This window comes from Pan paniscus, chromosome 20 (genome assembly GCF_029289425.2).
Source record: "Pan paniscus chromosome 20, NHGRI_mPanPan1-v2.0_pri, whole genome shotgun sequence".
Lineage (NCBI taxonomy): Eukaryota > Metazoa > Chordata > Mammalia > Primates > Hominidae > Pan > Pan paniscus.
Window position 1 is genome coordinate 12,658,548 of NC_073269.2, and position 17,366 is coordinate 12,675,913.

The window sequence follows — 17,366 nt, forward strand, 5'->3', positions numbered from 1 at the left end:
AAGAGGGAAATTTAGGCCAGGTGTGGTGGCGCAGGCCAGTAATCCCACTGTTTTGGAGGCTGAGGTGGGAGGATCGCTTGAACCCAAGAGTTCAGCCTGTGTAACATGGCAAGACCCCATCTCTACAAAAAAAATTAGCTGGTCGTGGTGGGGCATACCTCTATTCCCAGCTACTCGGGAGGCTGAGGTAGGAGGATCACCTGAGCTCAGGAGTTTGAGGCTGCAGTGAGCCGTGATCACACCACTGCAGTCCAGCATGGGTGACTGAGTGAGGTCCTGTCTTAAAAAAAAAAAAAAGTATTTTTTTTTTGGCTGGGCGCAGTGGCTCATGTCTATAATCCCAGCACTTTGGGAGGCCGAGGCGGGTGGATCACGAGGTCAGGAGATCGAGACCATCCTGGCTAACATGGTGAAACCCCATCTCTACTAAAAATACAAAAAATTAGCCAGGCATGGTGGCGGGCGCCTGTAGTCCCAGCTACTCGGGAGGCTGAGGCAGGAGAATGGCGTGAACCCAGGAGGCGGAGCTTGCAGTGAGCCGAGATCGCGCCACTGCACTCCAGCCTGAGTGACAGAGCAAGACTCCATCTCAAAAAAAAAAGTATTTTTTTTGAAAACATAAATTCACTTTAGAAAGGCGGGAAATGTGGATACAGGCACTCTCACAGGGAGAAGGCTGTGTGAAGATGGAGGCAGACACTGGGGTGATGCTTCTCTAAACCAAGCAGTGCCAGAGACCACCAGCCTCCACCAGAAGCTGTGAGAGAGGCCTGTGACAGATCCCTTCCCAGTGCCTTCAAGAGAAACCAACCCTGCTGACACCTTGGTCTCGGGCTTCCAGCCTCCAGAACTGTGAGTTGATACCCTTCTTCTGTTGAAGCAACCTGGCCTGTGGGGCTTTGTCATGGCAGCTGAGCAAACTCCTGACCACTCAGCTTGCCACACATCCCTCCACTGGCATCAACGCCCAGTTCCTCCTGTCCCTATTTAGTTCTTGACTGCGTTGATCATGACCTGACACGCTACATTTTTTTTTTTTTTTTTTTTAGTTTTTTTTGTAGAGACAGGGTCTTGCTATGTTGCTCAGGTTAGACTTGAACTCCTGGGCTCAAGTGATCCTCCTGCCCCAGCCTCCCAAATGCCCTGGATTACAGGCATGCACCACCCTGCCTGGCATCTATTTTACTTATTTAACTTTTAACTTTGCAAACAGACTCTGTGAGGGCCAGACTTGTGTGTCTCCTGCCATATCCAAAGCACTCAGAGCAGCCTCAGGTGAACGGCAGGCATCTGGGGACCGCTGCTGCGTGAGTGGAGTGCGCAGTAGCCGCTGCTGTGAAGAACGCCTGCCTATCTGCATTGCAGTCCCCGGCACCGGCTTCTGTGGGTGACAGGAGTTTTGCTGTTCTGGTTCCTGAGGCTTGGATCTCACAATGTGCTGGGGAAGCCTCCAGGTGACAATGTTAAGTGCCTGTAGCCACATACAGCACCCGGTTTCACACCCTGGCTTTGCCCCTCCATCCCTCCGTGACCTTGGCAGAGCTGTTTCACTACTCGAAACATCAGCTTCTTCAACCCGAATCTGGGGACCATTTTTTATGGGGCTGTGGAGAGGGCACGTGAGATACAGGATGGAAGGTCTGGCCCCGTCAGCCTTTGATAAGCACTGGCTGTGTGTGGCACACAGGGACCCAGCAGTGATGCAGAGCTGCACACAGAGACTGTGCAGCATCCCAGCAGGGACACTGAGCTGCATTTGGGACATGCTCAGCCTGTCGCCTCCATGCAGGACCACTCCCACTGTGGCTGCCACTATGGGAAGAAGATAGATAGGGATGAGGAGACAGGACTCCTCCTTCTCCACTCTGCCACCAAGGGAATGACATCAGGACCAAAGAGGACAGAGCGGACGGGGTGAAGGCAAGGCACGTCTGCGCTCTCTGTGCAGGGCTGGGGCCTCAGAGCCCAGGAGGAGCACAAGGCTCCTCCCCTGCCTGCAGGGGAGGAGCGGGGCAGAGGCTTGGGGCCAGCCTGCAGTTCCCATGATGTGCCTGGCCACTGGGTCTCCTCTAGGATGCGGCCCTTGCCTTGTGCCCCTGCAGGTCCTGCTGCTCAGAATACCCTCATCTCCACCCTGGCCTGGCTAACTCCCTCTCCTCCTCCAGATCTCAACTCTGGCTTTCTTGAGGGAGCCTCCTCTGGCACTGGCCACTATTATAGGCTCCTAAGCCCACCCTGGGACCACCTTACAGAGAACAGTGGGCATCACTGGGCTCCCCGAGGATGGGCCATGGCCCATGGACCATGGGCCAGTGACCCCCAGCACCTGGCAGAGGGCTTGGCCCTAGGCCGTATTGTCATAAAGGATTTGTCTGGTCTCTGTCCCAGATTCCTAGGAGGAAGCTTGTAAAACTCCTGGAATTTCTGTCTTTGTTACCATAAGGCCTTGGATCCCACTTGAGTTTCTGCTAAGTGATGGCTCAGGATGGGCTCCAGCACCAGAAAGACCAAGCATGTGACTAGAGGGCTGGGGCTGTGAGCTGGGCGATACCGGCCTGACCTCCAGGGTGGGGGAGGGGAAAGGGGTGCTGGGGATGGAGTTCGATCACATGGCCAAAGAGTCAATCGGTCATGCATTCGTAATGAGCCCAGTAAACACGGCAGACACCAAAGCTCCACGGAGCCTCCTGGCAGGTGCACAGGTCACATGCAGGGAGGACTAGGCACCTGATCCCACCAGGTGCAGACATGTGAGCTCTGTGCTTGGGACCCTCCCTGTGTGGCTCTTCATTTGGCAGGCCCTGAGTTGCAACCTTTATAAACAAACTGTCATCAGAAGTGTGAGTTCCAGGAGTCATTCTAGTGAGTCATGCACCCTGAAGGGGTGGCGGGAACCTCTGAATTTGTAGCCAGTTGGTCAAAAGTGCAGGGGCCTGGGGTCCCCCAAAGGGTGACTGGCATCTGAGGTGAGGGCGGTCTTGTTGGGGACCGTGGCCTTAAATGTGCTGGGGCTGTGCTAACTCTGGGTGACTGGTGTCAGAATAGAACTGCAGGACACCAGGTGGCATCAGACCAACATGCAATAAAATCCAGGATCAGTTGAACGCACAACTCCATCCAGGCCCTTATCACACTGCACAGATCAGTCACCTTTAAACTGGGGATGGCAGGGGATCCGAAGTCCCTCAGTATCAAGGTATCTGGCCCAGCACCAGACACTGGCCAGGGGCTCAGTAAAGGTTTGCGGAATGAACACACTTGGAGCACAGAGGACCCCAGGGCTGCGCCGGGGGAACTGCTAGAGGAGCCAGGCCCAGGGAGCCTCGGGGAGACCTGGGGAGAAATTACTTAGGGCTGTCACGTCCCCATGAGGCTGGCCTGTTTCTGCAGAACTAGGACAGTGGTGTGAAGCCACTGAGAAGCAGACTCTGCCGGCAGAGGGCAGGGCCGCCGAAGGTGAGGCAGGCTTCTGCATGCATGGCCGGGATGACAGGGAGGGACACCTGCCCAGGCCTGGGCCCCTGGGGTCCCTTGAGGCTCTGGCTCCAAACTCAGGCAGCCACTCCAGCCTTTCCCACCAACATCAATCCTAGAGAGGCAAGACAGTCCTGTTTACACACTGGGCACCCGGCTCCTGCATCTGAGTAAACGGAACAGCTGTGCAGGAATAATCAAGCGTTCTGCTCCACACCTCAGCCTGGCTGCCTCAGCAACAAGAACCTTCAAACATTTTCTAAATAGGGGAGAGAATTCCTAGATGGGGAGTCCAGGGCCAAGGATAAGCCACCTGGGGCTGGAGGCGAGGAAGGGCTGCCCCTGCTCAGGTGGAATCCCATGGCGCTTGGCTGCCCTCACCAGCCCCCACCGGGGAAGGTGCCTCTGAGGACCTGCACTGGACACGAGGAGGCAGGAGTGGCGCGCCTGCCCTCAGGGAGCCCACTGCACACCACGTCCATGCGGCATGGGGCAGGTCTGGGAGAGCTGCTGCTGAGCCAGGGTTTGGCCACTGAGTAACCAAGATCATGGGGCAGTCTGAAGGCAGGGACAGAGGCCAGCTGTTGGCTGAAGGTGCTGTCACTGTCAGGTCACAGAACCCCTCTTGGTGGGCAGGCAAAAATCCAGGCTCCCAGGCCCACCCTGCAGTGATTCAGGAGGCCCCCCGTGACCGTGGAATCTATATGTTACAGCTCCCCAGGAGGCCCTAATAATTGGCAGGTCCAAGAGGGACCCTTCAAGGTGCCTGATGTGACTCAGGGAGCACCTTTCTCTGGGGCAGGGGAATCTAGCAGATCTAAAGGCTCACACAGGACCACCTCATTCCAAATGGCCTTGGAGCAAGAGAGGGGATTCTGGCCGGGAAGCCCTTACGTCTGTGGGTATCTTGTGAAGGCGGGCACTGAGGGCGGGTGGGTGCAGTGGCTGCTGCAGGAAGCCCAGTTGCAGGGGCCTGCCTGGGGCACGGGAGGCTCAGGGAAGGCTCAGCAGTACCCAGGACTGACAGGAGACCAGGGAGCAAAGGTCGGAAAGACACGAGGCTTGATCCAGGTGGCAGGAGCTGCCCACGAACCCAGGAGCCAGAAGGCAGACACGTGGGGACGGGGGTAAGTGGGGCTCGGGGTTGACAGCCCCAGTGCACGAGAGCGCGGGTCAGATGATGAGGACAGAGGAAATCCATCTGTGTGACCTGGAGGACCTGCAACTCATCCCAGGAAGCCACTATGGCCCTGCTGGAGGTGCCGCCCCTGGGCTGCTGCACAGTTGGCTTCCTCAAGTCACCTGCCGCTGTGAAGCCTCCACACACGGCAACTGCCTGTCACACATGGCTATCCTCTGTCTTGTTTACTGTCTGCACCCCCGACCCATGGGGGCACTGAATTTGTCTGTTTTGGTCACTGTGGGGCACACAGTAGGTGCTGAGTGAGGTGTTGGGTGAGGGAAGGGTTACAACTGGCCCCAAGGAGCGCGGAGGGAGCGCTGGGCAGGCTGGGGGTGGATGGAGCTGTCCAGGGATGGGAACACAGAGAGCCAGGCAGGAGAGACGACAGGGGAGGCCTGGGAGCTGACGCAACCTGGGGGCACCCTGGGCGGGGAGTGGGCCCTGAGACACTCATGTAAGGCCTGGGTCAGATACACCTGACCAGGGTATCTGATGGGAGCCCCCGAGGAGCGGCTGTGCTCATAGTCCCTTGGAGAGTGACTGTGAGGCTGGGCGGGGCTCAGCACAGACCTGTGCCCAGGGCAGGAATGGATGCGGTGGTGATCAGATCCCTTTACCTTAATGGTTTTTGACTGGAGCCTCAAGCCGTTCAGCGTGTTGATCGCTCTCTCTGCATCCTTCGCGGTCACGTAGTTCACAAAGCCATAGCCCAAGCTGTGTCCTGTGCGAGAGAACATGAAGACATTGGTAAGCCAACCGTCTGCGAGTGAGGGACAGGGAGGTCGGGAAGCACTATATCTGCCTGGCCTTTGGGAAATGGGATTACAGGTGCTAGCAAACTTTATTTTCTTTGGCAAACACGTACATTTTCTGCAATGAACATAGGTTCCTTTTTTTTTTTTTTTTTTTTAAAGAGATAGGATCTTGCTCTGTCACCCAGGGTGGAGTCCAGCGCTGTGATCACAGCTCACCGCCACCTCAAATTCTTGGGCTCAAGACAGCCTCCCACCTCAGCCTCCAGAGTATCTGGGACTACAGGCCCGCTCCAGCAGGCCCAAGCTAATTGTTAAAATTATTTTTAGAGATGGGGTCTCACTATGTCACCCAGGCTGGTCTAAAACTTCTGGGCTCAAGCAATCCTCCCACCTCGGCCCCACCTCGACCTCCCAAAGTGTTGGGATTACAGATGTGAGCCACTGCACCTGGCCAAGAGGTTTTACTTTTGTAATTAAAATAACCCCAAAAGTTATTTACAAAGGAGTATTTTTAAAAAATACTGTGCTACGGACAGCATCTTTCTGAAAGACCAGTCCCGTGGGTGCCGGCTGCTCTGTGGGGCCTGGGTGGTGAGGATGAGGAAGGCCACGGCAGTGGACAGGCTGGTGGGACCCCAGTTTGTGTCACTGCTGTTTCTCTGCCACTTCCTTGTCCAGAGCAGGAGGGCCTGCTGGCACCACCCACCACCAGTTCCATTTACCTTTCCAAGCCTGAGACCAGCCCGACCCTGCTGTGGGGCAGAAGAGTCCAAGGAGAGGCCAGGGGCTGAGAATCCCCAGCTCTGCCAGACAGTGGGGGAGAACCAGGTTCACAGGCAGATGTTCCTGCACCCCCTTTGTGAAACACTCAGCACAGGTACAAGTGAACACCCACTCACTGGATACCATGGGAGGGACTCGGGAGGGCAAGGGCAGGACCAGAGGGGACAGCCTCTGGGGTCAGGGTTCAGAAGGAGCTTCACAGGACATTTGGCCAAATGCTCTCACTAAAGGGGAAGTGAGGAGGCACAGGGAAGAGCGCAATCCCCGTCTCCCGCAGCTTATCCATGCACTTGCAAGGCTGCTGAACATCTGCTGTGGGCCTGAGCCTCACCCAGCACTGCTCCATTCCCCCAGCCGGCAGAGCGCGACAATGTGCAGGTCACTGAAGAGGAGGTGGCCTGGAGCCCCACTGAGGCAGAGATCCTCCTGGCAGCTGGGCCAGGGACATCCACATCCATCTCACCGACAGCAAGATTACAAATCCAGCAGAGAGCCTAACCCAGGTTTGCCACTTTCTTTTTAAAATGAATTTTATTTTTCAGAACAGTTTTAGGTTTACAGAAAAATTACAAGGATAATACCAAGTTCCCATATGGCCCCCTCCCAGTTTCCCCTATGGGTACCACCGCAAGTGAGTATGAAATGCTGGTGACGACGAATGTTCCCATTACCTCTAGTCCACGCCCCAGCCGCTTCCTTAGTCTTTCCCTCATGTTCTTTCCTGCCCCAGGACCTCATCCAGGATCCCACGTGACATTTAGTAGTCACATCCCCTCAGGCTCCTCTCGACTATGACAGTTTCTTGTTTCTCGTGACTGTGACGGTTTTGAGGACTGGTCGGACATCCCGTAGACTCTCGATTGGGTTTGCTGGAGTCTGTCACAGCTGGAGCGCCCTTCTCGTCACACGATGTCAAGGGCACAGGCCGTCAACGTGACTTATGGCTGCTGGTGCTGACTGTGATCACTGGGCCGAGGCAGTCAGTTTGCCAGGTTTCTTGGCTGTAAAGTGACTCCCACCCCTTTCCACACTGCCCTCCGCGGAAGGAAGTCAGGACGCCCAGCCCACGCTTAAGGCATGGTCCTGACATAGCAGCTATAGAAATGACGTGCAGTTAGTTCTGCATGGGGTGCTCTCTTTCCTAAAGAACAAAACCAAAATCAGATCCTCTAGACCCGTATTTCTAATAAAACTCCTCAGGGCTAAGAGACTCAGCTCTGGGGCCCTGGACAAAGTGAGAACCCGGAGCACCAAGACCGTAGGAGCAAGCCCGTGTGGAGCGAATTGGGATCGCAGCTTGGAGAACAAGCAACGGAGCAGTGCAGCCAGGTCAGGACTGCCAGGGCCTCTGCAAGTGCTCCAGACGGCAGTGTGAAACTGGCAGGTGTCCCTGCACCCCCTTTGTGACACACTCAGCACACGTACAAGCGAATACCCACTCACTGGACACCACGGGAGGGACTCGGGATGGCAAGGGCAGGACCAGAGGGGACAGCCTCTGGGGTCAGGGATTCCTGTGATATGGATTCTTGACCACGATGCCAGCCTGGCTGGGTTTTTTTCACTCCTGAACACCTGCTCTTGAAGTGCTCAGCGCCATCTGCATCCGGGCCCCATCTTTCTGCTCCATAAACAAGCCTGGACCACCTGCCTCCTTGGCTGTGGCGCCTCAGGCAGCCTAAGTGCTGCTTGAGAAAGTCACACACTGGTAGGGACTCGAGCACCAATCCCCGTTCCTGTGTCCTCAGCCACAGCCGGTTCCTCTCAACACAGAAACATGGTCCCTGCTTGGACCAAGTCCCTGCTTCCTCATCTCCCAGGTGCTAGGTGATCCTGACTGGTCCCCTAGGATGGTCACTGCCCCGGGGACCGTTTCAGGATGTGTCCCCTGAGCTTTCGGCAGCTCAGGGTAGGGCCTACCCTCTTGGGACACCCCTCCTCCAGGATGTGGAAACCACACCAGGTTTCCGTCTCCCTGGCTGTCCCTCCTCAGGCTCCTCACTCCCTGTCCATTCCATGGAGACCCATGGGCCCTGAGGACCCACCTTTGGCCCTTGTCTCTGCCACATGCTCTTCCTCACCACACATGCCCACACCTGCCAACATCACCGAGGGAGTCACACACCCCTGGGCTGCCCCTGTCACCTTCCATGGTCAAGCTCTTCTCTGTCCTCAAGGAGCTGACGCATTAACTGAGCACCTACTATGTGTCAGGCCCTGTGCTTGGCTGGGAGTTAGTGATGCATGACAGAGGACGGTCGCTGCCATCATGAAAGCCGTCACATCCCTGGGGGCAAGTCAGACAACATGGTGGTGAGAAACTGACAAGCATTAAGACATGGGTCAGGAGGGCCCGTCGCAGAGGAGATATTTTAAACCTCTGCGTGGCTGATGTGAGCATTCCAGACAGAAGAGCAGGTGCCAAGTCTCCGAGGCAGAGACAATACCAGTGTATTCCCAGAAAGTACAGGTGGCCCGTGTGGCAAGGGCCTAGGAAGTGGCCACTGGCAGCAGGGCAGAGCCAGTGTGGAGCCAGCGGGCTGGTGATCTAATCCAGATGGGAGATGCAGGCTATGTGCACAGGCCAGGGCAGTAGAGGAATGCCCCACCCAGAGGACAGGTAGTGGGGGCAGGCCCCTGATCTCCCTACAGGCTGAGCCTTGTGAGTCAAGGCCTGGCTTCATCCCCAGAATCTGCTCTCCTCTCTGTGGTAGATGCCTGGAGGCAGCAGGAAGGCAGGCAGGTGAGGGATGAAGGTGCCCTGGTTTCCACCCGCTGGGTGAGGCCATCACTGGAAGGGCTTTGTCCAGCACCTGACCACCCACCTCCACCTTTGCCTCCAATACAAACAAATCTGGGCAGCTTTCTAAGCCAGTACTGACTGCCCAGGCGACACCCCCAACCAATGAAGTCAGAAAAGGAGGAGGTGGGGGGGTTGCCAGTTGGCCTCAGTGGTTTTAAGTCAGGGTCTCAGTCTGTTGCCAAGACTGGAGTGCAGTGGCACGCCCTCGGCTCACTGCAACCTCTGCCTCCTAGGCTCAGGCGATGCTCCCACCTCAGTCCCCCAAGTAGCTGGGACTAGAGGGGCACGCCACCACGCCCAGCTAATTTTTTAATTTTTTGTAGAGATGGGGTTTCGCCATGTTGCCCAGGTTGGTCTCAAACTCCTGAGCTCAAGTGATCCTCCCACCTTGGCCTCCCAAAGTGCTGGGATTATAGGCGTGCGCCACCGCGCCCAGCCTCCTCAGTGGTTTTTAAAGCTCCCTAGTGATTCCAGTGCATGAGGGGCATGGGGCTTCCCATGGTTATGCAGAGGAGAGGAGGCCTCCAGAGGAGAAGTGCAAACGGGCCCCCAAGTTACTGTTTCTCCAGGCAAGGTCCACAAGCCACCTGCACCAGGGGCATCTGGAGTTCAAGGCAACAACTTGGCTCCCTAGATGCCCCTACCCCATCCCGGGACCCAGGATGTCAGGCAGGTGTGGGAATCCACATCCCCAAACTCCTTACAGATGCTCCTCCTGCCCACCAGTGGCAGAGCCTGCCAAAGCCCCTGCCTGGAGATGGGAGATCAGCCCCGAGACAGGAGGTCTGAGGGTTTGCGAGGGAGCAGGAGGACAGGGAGCCAAGCTCAGAGGGGCCTGGCTCCTGCACAGGCCGTGGTGGGCCTGCCTGGTGTCGGTGCTCGGGGGGCAAACGGGGCCCCTGGGATGGGAGATGGGATGGAGAGGGTGTGGGTGGGAGATACGGGGAAGCAGGAAGGAGACTGGCAGGGAGGAATGCAGGACGCAGAACCCGGGAGTGAAATGCAGGGCTGTCCCAGAGGCCAGTGCATGCCCGGCTCTCACTTCCCTCAACTGGAGGAAGAGCCTCCTCACCCTTTCTGGCCACAAGGCAGGGTCTGAGAGTCACATTTCCCCAAGTATCCTGATGCTGCTGCTGGCCCAGGGACTGTACCCTGAAAGCTGCTGCCTGGAGAAGACAAAGCTGCCTCTGCGGGGAGCACCATGGTTGCCTTACTGGGCACCCATACACCGCCCACACTGGGCAAACACTGGCCAGTGCTCTCGAACTTCCAAACACATTTCTCCCTCTCTTTGGATGAGGGTTAAGACTGGAGAGCTGCTTCCTTGTCTTACGCTGCCAGACACAATGCTTCCATCCCTCCATGCTTCTTGCAGCTGGAAGCGCCCTGACCTGACATGGGGTGCAGGGCTGAGGGGGCGAGTGCCCTGTGGGTGAAGCCCTCCTCTGCACCGTGAGGGCAGGTCCCGTGAGTTCTCTCTTTAAAGGCTCAAGGGAAGACTTCACTGAGAGACAGAGATTGGAGGTGGGGACTGAATTAATTCAGCAATAAATAAGAAACAGCAAAGGTCTGCAAAAGAAAAGAAACAGGCAAAGGACAAGAAGGGTATTTTACAAAAGTAGTACAAACAACCACTAAATAGAAACAGTGATGAACTTCACTCGAAATAGGAATCACCTTGATCGGATGTCGCTCGTCCCTCACAGGGTGGCAAAGGTGAGAAATCCTGCCAAGGCTAGCGGATAGCAGGGCTGGACAGAAGGAAGGGTGAACTAAGCGTCCCCTAGAGAGTGAGTTAGCGACAGGGACCAAGAGCCTTTAAAAGGTGCGCTCTCCCATCTGCCGCTTCACCAGCAGGAAGACTTTCTATGGAAATAACCAGTGAGCAAAGATTTGTGCCAGGACATTTATGTCAGCAGGGCTTTCAAATATCAACAAATGGGAAGCAGAATACTATGCGACTGATGATGATGGGATCACGAGATGTTCAGCGAAGTGGAAAAATGTCCAGATGCAGGAAGGAAAGTTTATCCACAGCCTGAGAGAAGAGCCCATTCTGTAGAAATACGTGACTGCTTATGGCCATGAATACGTAAAGAAAATCGTTTGGAGGGACATGTGCCCAAAAGCTAACAGCGGTGTGATTGTGGGTGATTTTTTGTTTGTTTGTTTGTTTCTGCTTGGCTCATGCTTAAGTTTTTTTTTCTGTGAGGAGCAAACATGACTCATATTAAGAAAAAAGCCGTCAGGCTGGGAAAGTCCGGAAGGACATTCCTGCAGAGGGAACAGTGTTCAGAGAATCACGAGCGCCCAAGAGTAGAGCCTGACCGGGGGGTGCCGGGGGGGGGGGGGGAAGGGTGCAGCAAGTGGGGAGAGGGGGCAGGCGCCCAGGGGTGTCCCTACCCTCTCGGGACACCCCCTCCCCTCCAGGATGTGGTTAAAGCCTTGGGCAGCGGTGTGGGCTTTAACCCGACCAGAGATATACAGCAAGACAGAAGCCGTGAATGGGGCTGCAGCCTGGTGGCTCCGGCATGACAGGTCATCCATGAGGGTAGAGGGCTGACTCCTTCTGATCCCCCGAGGGACATATGGGGCCACTGTGGAGAGACCAGACACTGGGGCAGGGCTGCCCAGGAAGGCAGCAGGCAGGACCGCCGGGCGCTGCAGTGGCCTCCTTAGCTGGTGTTTGTGGGTGGAACAGCCAACAACCAACCAACGCCATATCCCCAACATAGGGACCAGGGCCAGGCCAGCCAGAAACATTCCGAATCTTGAGAGCAGCACATGGGGCAGTCCCTTCCTCCCAGCCATCATCACGCCCCTCCTTCCTCCCGCCACCAGTGCCCAGCCCATGGCTGGCACTCAACCAGTATTTGCTGAATGATGATCTGCACTCTCCCCCATCCCCAGCACCACTCATTCATTCATTCCTTCCTTCACTCTGCAAACACCGACTGGCTATGTCTAGGGCTACGGAGATGAACAAAGCTCCTCCCTCCAGGAGAGATACTGATGTGCTGGACCAGAAAGCTCCAGCTCAGTGCCAGGTGGAAACCCCACAGTGCAGGTCGGCCCAGGTGCCATAGGAACCCACAGCGGAGCATCTGACACTTGGGCCAAGGGAGGCCTCCTCAAGCAAACACGACCAGGACCTGAACGGTTTGAGGAGGGGAGTGACAGGGTCACATGCGGGCTGTCAAACAGGCCCCTCTGCTGCAGTGAGGACAGTGGTCTTCAGGGAGCATAGGAGGCCAGTTAAGAGGCCAAAACGACAGCGCAGGCCACCAGCAGTGGTGTCCTGGGCTAGAATGGTGGCTGAGGAGAGAGGGGAAAGGGATGGACTGAAGCAACACCCAGGAGGATGAGAGCCAAGGACACGCCTAGATTTCTGAGCAGAGGTACCAAGTGGATGGTGGTGCCATCGGCTAAGGTGGGGACAACTGGAAAGGAGTGGCTGGCTTTAGGGAAAGTCAGGTCAGTTAGGAATATACTGAATTTAAGGGGCCGAGGGCGTCTGGAGCTCAGGACAGCCTTCTGGTCAAAAAGGAGGTGGCAGACAGAGGGCAGCTGGGAGCCATGAGGTGACTCTGCCCACCCTGAGTGTCAGCTTTGGAAGAAGAGGAGAATGACATAACCCTCTGGCATAACCGGCTGAGTCGAAGGCTGGGGAAAGGCCTAAAGACAGATGGGGCGTGGCCTCAGGGGCAGTTAGACAGGTGGGAGGAGGAGGTGCTCCTGAAAGCCAATGGGAGAGGATGCTTCTGGAAGGAGGTGGAGACAGGGAACAGGACAGTATGTGGGTGGGAGGCCAACACACACAGCAGTGGCTCTCGCTAGGGGAGACTCTGCCTCCCAGGGGACATGCGGCAATGTCAGGACATTTTTGGGTTTCACCACTGGGATGTCACTACTGGGACCACGTGGGTGGAGGCCAGGGATGCTGCTCAACACCCTGCAGTGTCCAATGCGGCGTCCAGCCCTGACATCAGGAGCCACAGATGTGGAGGAACTCCGAGCTAGAGGAAGCTGGAAGTCTGGAAGGAATTCCTTTCAAGACACTCGAAGCCCAGGAAAAGTGGGCACTTGGAGAGCCTGAGGCTCTTGGGAAGCCGGGAAGGGAAGGGAAGGGAGGATCGGGGCTGGAGAGCTGGAGACGCTACTAGTTCCACTGCGAAGCGGGAGGTGGTCATCAGCTGAGGGTGAAGGGGGTGGTCAGAGGACCGAGGAGGGTAAACACGGGGAAATGGCTGCTGTGGGGCTCGGGGACACCCGTGTTGTGAGCTGAGCTAGGCCAGGGATCAGATTCGCCAGGGTGCCTGCCTGGCCGGGTGAGAGGCTGTCTTGGGAGGCTGGGAGAAAGCCGTTGGCTGGGGAGAGGGGTGGTGAGACCTAGCGCCGCGCCCCGGGCCCTGCCAGCGAAGAGGTTTGCCCACACTGGCGGCAGGCTGAGCAAAGCCAGGTTGCAGCCTGTTCTCCATAAAGCTCCAGTCACTTGAAGGGCTGCTAACAAGAGGCTGGGCCAAGATGAAAGCCCAGGCCCAGCCACTCCACAACTCCTGGTGCGCCAGTTACTAACTACTGTCCAAAGATAAGACAGGGCTCACCTCTGAACTGAAATAATTTCCAAATTACACTTTTGCAGCCTTCACTGATTCTCAAAACCAGTTCTCTCCAGACTGAGCCAAATCTAGGTGTTCCTTTAGCATAGCTCACATTCCTGTGAAAACCACAAGGGAACAGACAAAGAAGTCAGGTTGCAGGAGAATGACTGCAAATTCCATGGGAATGCTTGCAATATCTCTGGTGCTCAGGAATATCAAGGAAAATTCCCTTCCACCAGAAAGAGGAAAAAGGTGAGAATTGTTAGTGGCACAGGAGAATTTTAAAACCCTTCTCTTATTTAGGATGGTCTCCTGGAGCAGGAAACAGATGCTGGCTTCTAGAACATTCTAATACTGCTCAAGTTTGTATACTGTGTAAAATCCCTGTTGAGAAGGCGTTTATTAAATCAGACTCTTGGAGTTGGAAGGAGAGAAGGCTTTCTTATTCAGTGCCTGCATCTGAAGAGCTAATTCCCTGTAGAGCGGCCAGACAGGCTCTTTGGGAGTCATTTGGGGGTCAGGTGTCTTAAGGTTACTGGGGAAATGTTGAAGATAAAGTGCAATGATGGGTACATCAGGTTCAACACATCACTCTATGTTCATGTATGCCTGAAATGTTTCATAATAGAAACTTTTGTTAACTTTTTATTTTTGAGACAGAGTCTCACTCTGTTGCCCAGACTGGAGTGCAGTGGCGCAATCTCAGCTCATTGCAACCTCCGCCTCCCAGGTTCAAGTGATTCTCCTGCCTCGGCCTCTTGAGTAGCTGGGATTATAGGCGTGCGCCACCACGCCTGGCTAATTTTTGAATTTTAGTATAGACAGGGTTTCACCATGTTGGCCAGGCTGGTCTCGAACTCCTGACCTCAGGTGATCTGCCTGCCTTGACCTCCCAAAGTGCTGGGATTATAGGCATGAGCCACCGTGCCCAGCATTCAACTTTTAAATTAGTTTTTTGTTTTTTTTTTGAGACAAGGTCTCACTATGTTGCCCAGGCTAAAGTGTAGAAGACACTTTAGTACCAAGTGGTACTTGGTAAGGTGCAATCTCAGCTCACTGCAACCTCAACCCCCAAGACTCAAACAATTCTCCTGCCTCAGCGCCCCCAAATAGCCAGGACCACAGATGCGGGCCACCACGCCCAGCTAAGTTTTTGTATTTTTCGTAGAGATGGGGTTTCACCATGTTGCCCAGGCTGGTCTTGAACTTCTGAGCAAGTGATCCTCCCACCTCGACCTCCCAAAGTGCTGGGATTATAGGTGTGAGCCACCGTGCCCAGCCTGAAGTGAGTTTTCAGTATAGGGAATCACAGTCCCCAAATCCAGGGTGGCAGACAGAGCCCCGAGAGGACTGGCCACTCCTTGGCTTCCTAAAGCAGGGCGGAGACAGAAAGGAAGGCAGGGGGGTGGGGGCGGGTAGAGGGAAGAGGAGGAAGAGGGGCCACTGGGAGAGGAGGAGGAGGAGAGCTCCGCACATGGTCTGTCCGTAATTCTCTCCCGAGTCCTTGCAGCCATGCTCTCAGAATGGAGGCCACTCTGTAAGGAAGGCCTTCACAGGTGCCAGGACCTCTGCAAACACCTACGAGGTAGGGACCACCAGGATGTAGAAGCCACAATCTCCACATTCCGGATGGGGACACAAAGGCTTAGAAGTCCCACTGTGAGGGAGTGGAACAGCAGGGCTTTTAGCTGCCAGGCTCCTGCCCCTCTGAGAGTTCAAGCTCAGCATGGTGCAGAAGTTCAAGTTGATGGTGTTGACAGTAGACAGAGCAGCCCAAACATAACGAAGGGCTGTCCACAAGGTCCTCGGTGTTCTGCTGACCTGGGCCTGACCAAGAGTGGGGGCCTGGACAGACAGGGGCAGGCCTACCTGCACCTGCCCTGGACAGTACACTCGCCAGGGTCCCTTCCACACGTGGGACCCAATCAATCTGCCCAGGCCAAGCCAGGTCAGGCTGTGGTTCTCCAGCCCCTTCCAGCTCTCAGAATGCCCTGTCTCTGGTTCCTTCCTCTCCTCCCACTGTCTTATTTTGTACATGCTCTCTGTCTTACAATGAATTTTTCCTCTTTTGGGAACTTATGTCCGATCTTATACAAGAGCAATGGACAGAGTTTGAAATAAAAATGAAACTTCACAGCCATCGTTTCAAGGCTGTAGTTATCCTGCACTGAGGACTGCCACAGAGTCACAGGCAAAGGAGACAGTGCCCAAAGGATGGCCACCAATACCCGGTTTACTAAAACGCCTCCATTTCTTTACCTGCTACTTTATCCCGAATAAGTTTTGCAGATTCAACTTCACCAATGCTGCTGAACAGGCTTCGTAACTCATCCTGGGTCATGTTCTGAGGGAGGTAGTTGACGATCAAATTCGTTCTCCCGATGTCACCCCTGCAGTCTTCGGCCATGTGGTCTTCATAACCATTAGACATTGTATTTTTCAAAAATCTGCCAACAGAAAAAGAGCAAGTAAATTCAAAATGTTCATATTGCAGTATATGAAGGCAAAACTAGTAACTGCATTTGCACTTAAGAGATTTTCTTTCTTTCTTTTTTTTTTTTTTGTTTTGTTTTTGAGACAGAGTCTCACTCTGTCACCCAGGCTGGAGTGCAGTGGCACAATCTCGGCTTACTGCAACCTCTGCGTCCCAGGTTCAAGTGATTCTCCTACCTCAGCCTCCTGAGTAGCTGGGATTACAGGCGTCTGCCACCATGCCCAGCTAATTTTTGTATTTTTAGTAGAGACGGGATTTCGTCGTGTTGGCCAGGCTGGTCTCGAACTCCTGACCTCAGGTGATCCACCTGCCTCAGCCTCCCAAAGTGCTGGGATTAGAGGCGTGAGCCACAGCACCTGGCCCTGCACTTAGAGATTCTTTTCTATGCTGCATGTTAACTTACAGCCACACAAAAATCTGCACATGGATGTTTACAGCGGCTTCACTCATAATTGCCAAAACCTGGAAGCAACCAGGATCTCCTCCAATGGGTGAATGAATGAACAGACTCCATTCATGTGGTTCAGCTGCACAGGGGCATATTTTTTGATGATAAAAAGAAATGAGCTATTAAGCTAGGAAAGACATTTAAAGGAACTTTAAATGTATACTGTTAAGTGATACACTGTATGATTCCAACTCTATGACCTTCTGGAAGAGGCACACTACAGAGAAAAAGATCAATGGTTGCCAGGGATGCAGGTCGGCGTGGGGGGGACAACAAATAGTGGAACACGGGATTGCCAGGGTTTTAGGGCAGTGAAACTATTTTGCATGATATATAGTGGTGGATGTGACAATACATGTTTGTCAAAACCCATAGAATGAACAACATACAGAGTGAACTCTAATCTGAATTACGTGCTTTAGTTACTAATAATGTGTCAATATTGATTCACCAAGAATAACAGAGGTGCCATGTGAATGTGAGATGCTAATAATGGGTGTGGTGGCGCCATCACAGCTCACAGCAGCCAAGGCTCCTGGGAGATCCTCAAGCGATCCTCACATCTCAGCCTCCTGAGTAGCTGGGAACGCAGGCATGCGCCACCACGCCCGGCTGATTTTTAAAACTTTTTGTAGAGATGGTATCTTGCCCAGGTTAATTTTGAACTCCTGGCCTCAAGTAATCCTTCCATCTCACCCTCCCAAAGTGCTAGGATTACGGGCATGAGCCACTGTGTCCGGCTTCTTTCTATTTAAAAAAAATTTTATTCAGTCAATACTTCATTGTAATGCTACGGAACGAGTGTTCTCCACAATTTTTCTGTAA

At 54.5% G+C, this 17,366-nt stretch overlaps 1 protein-coding gene across 1 annotated transcript in view; it reads right to left on the minus strand.

The window, feature by feature from the left end:
- Window positions 1–17,366, minus strand: part of ELAVL1 (ELAV like RNA binding protein 1) — a 43,408-nt gene that overhangs the window by 13,529 nt on the left and 12,513 nt on the right. Inside the window, exons 2-3 of the mRNA XM_034945798.3 lie at window positions 15,859–16,046; window positions 5,275–5,378 (exon numbers count right to left, since the gene is read on the minus strand). Coding sequence (XP_034801689.1) covers window positions 5,275–5,378; window positions 15,859–16,030 — 276 coding nt within the window. The 5' untranslated portion in view covers window positions 16,031–16,046. The remainder of the gene's footprint in view (window positions 1–5,274; window positions 5,379–15,858; window positions 16,047–17,366) is intronic.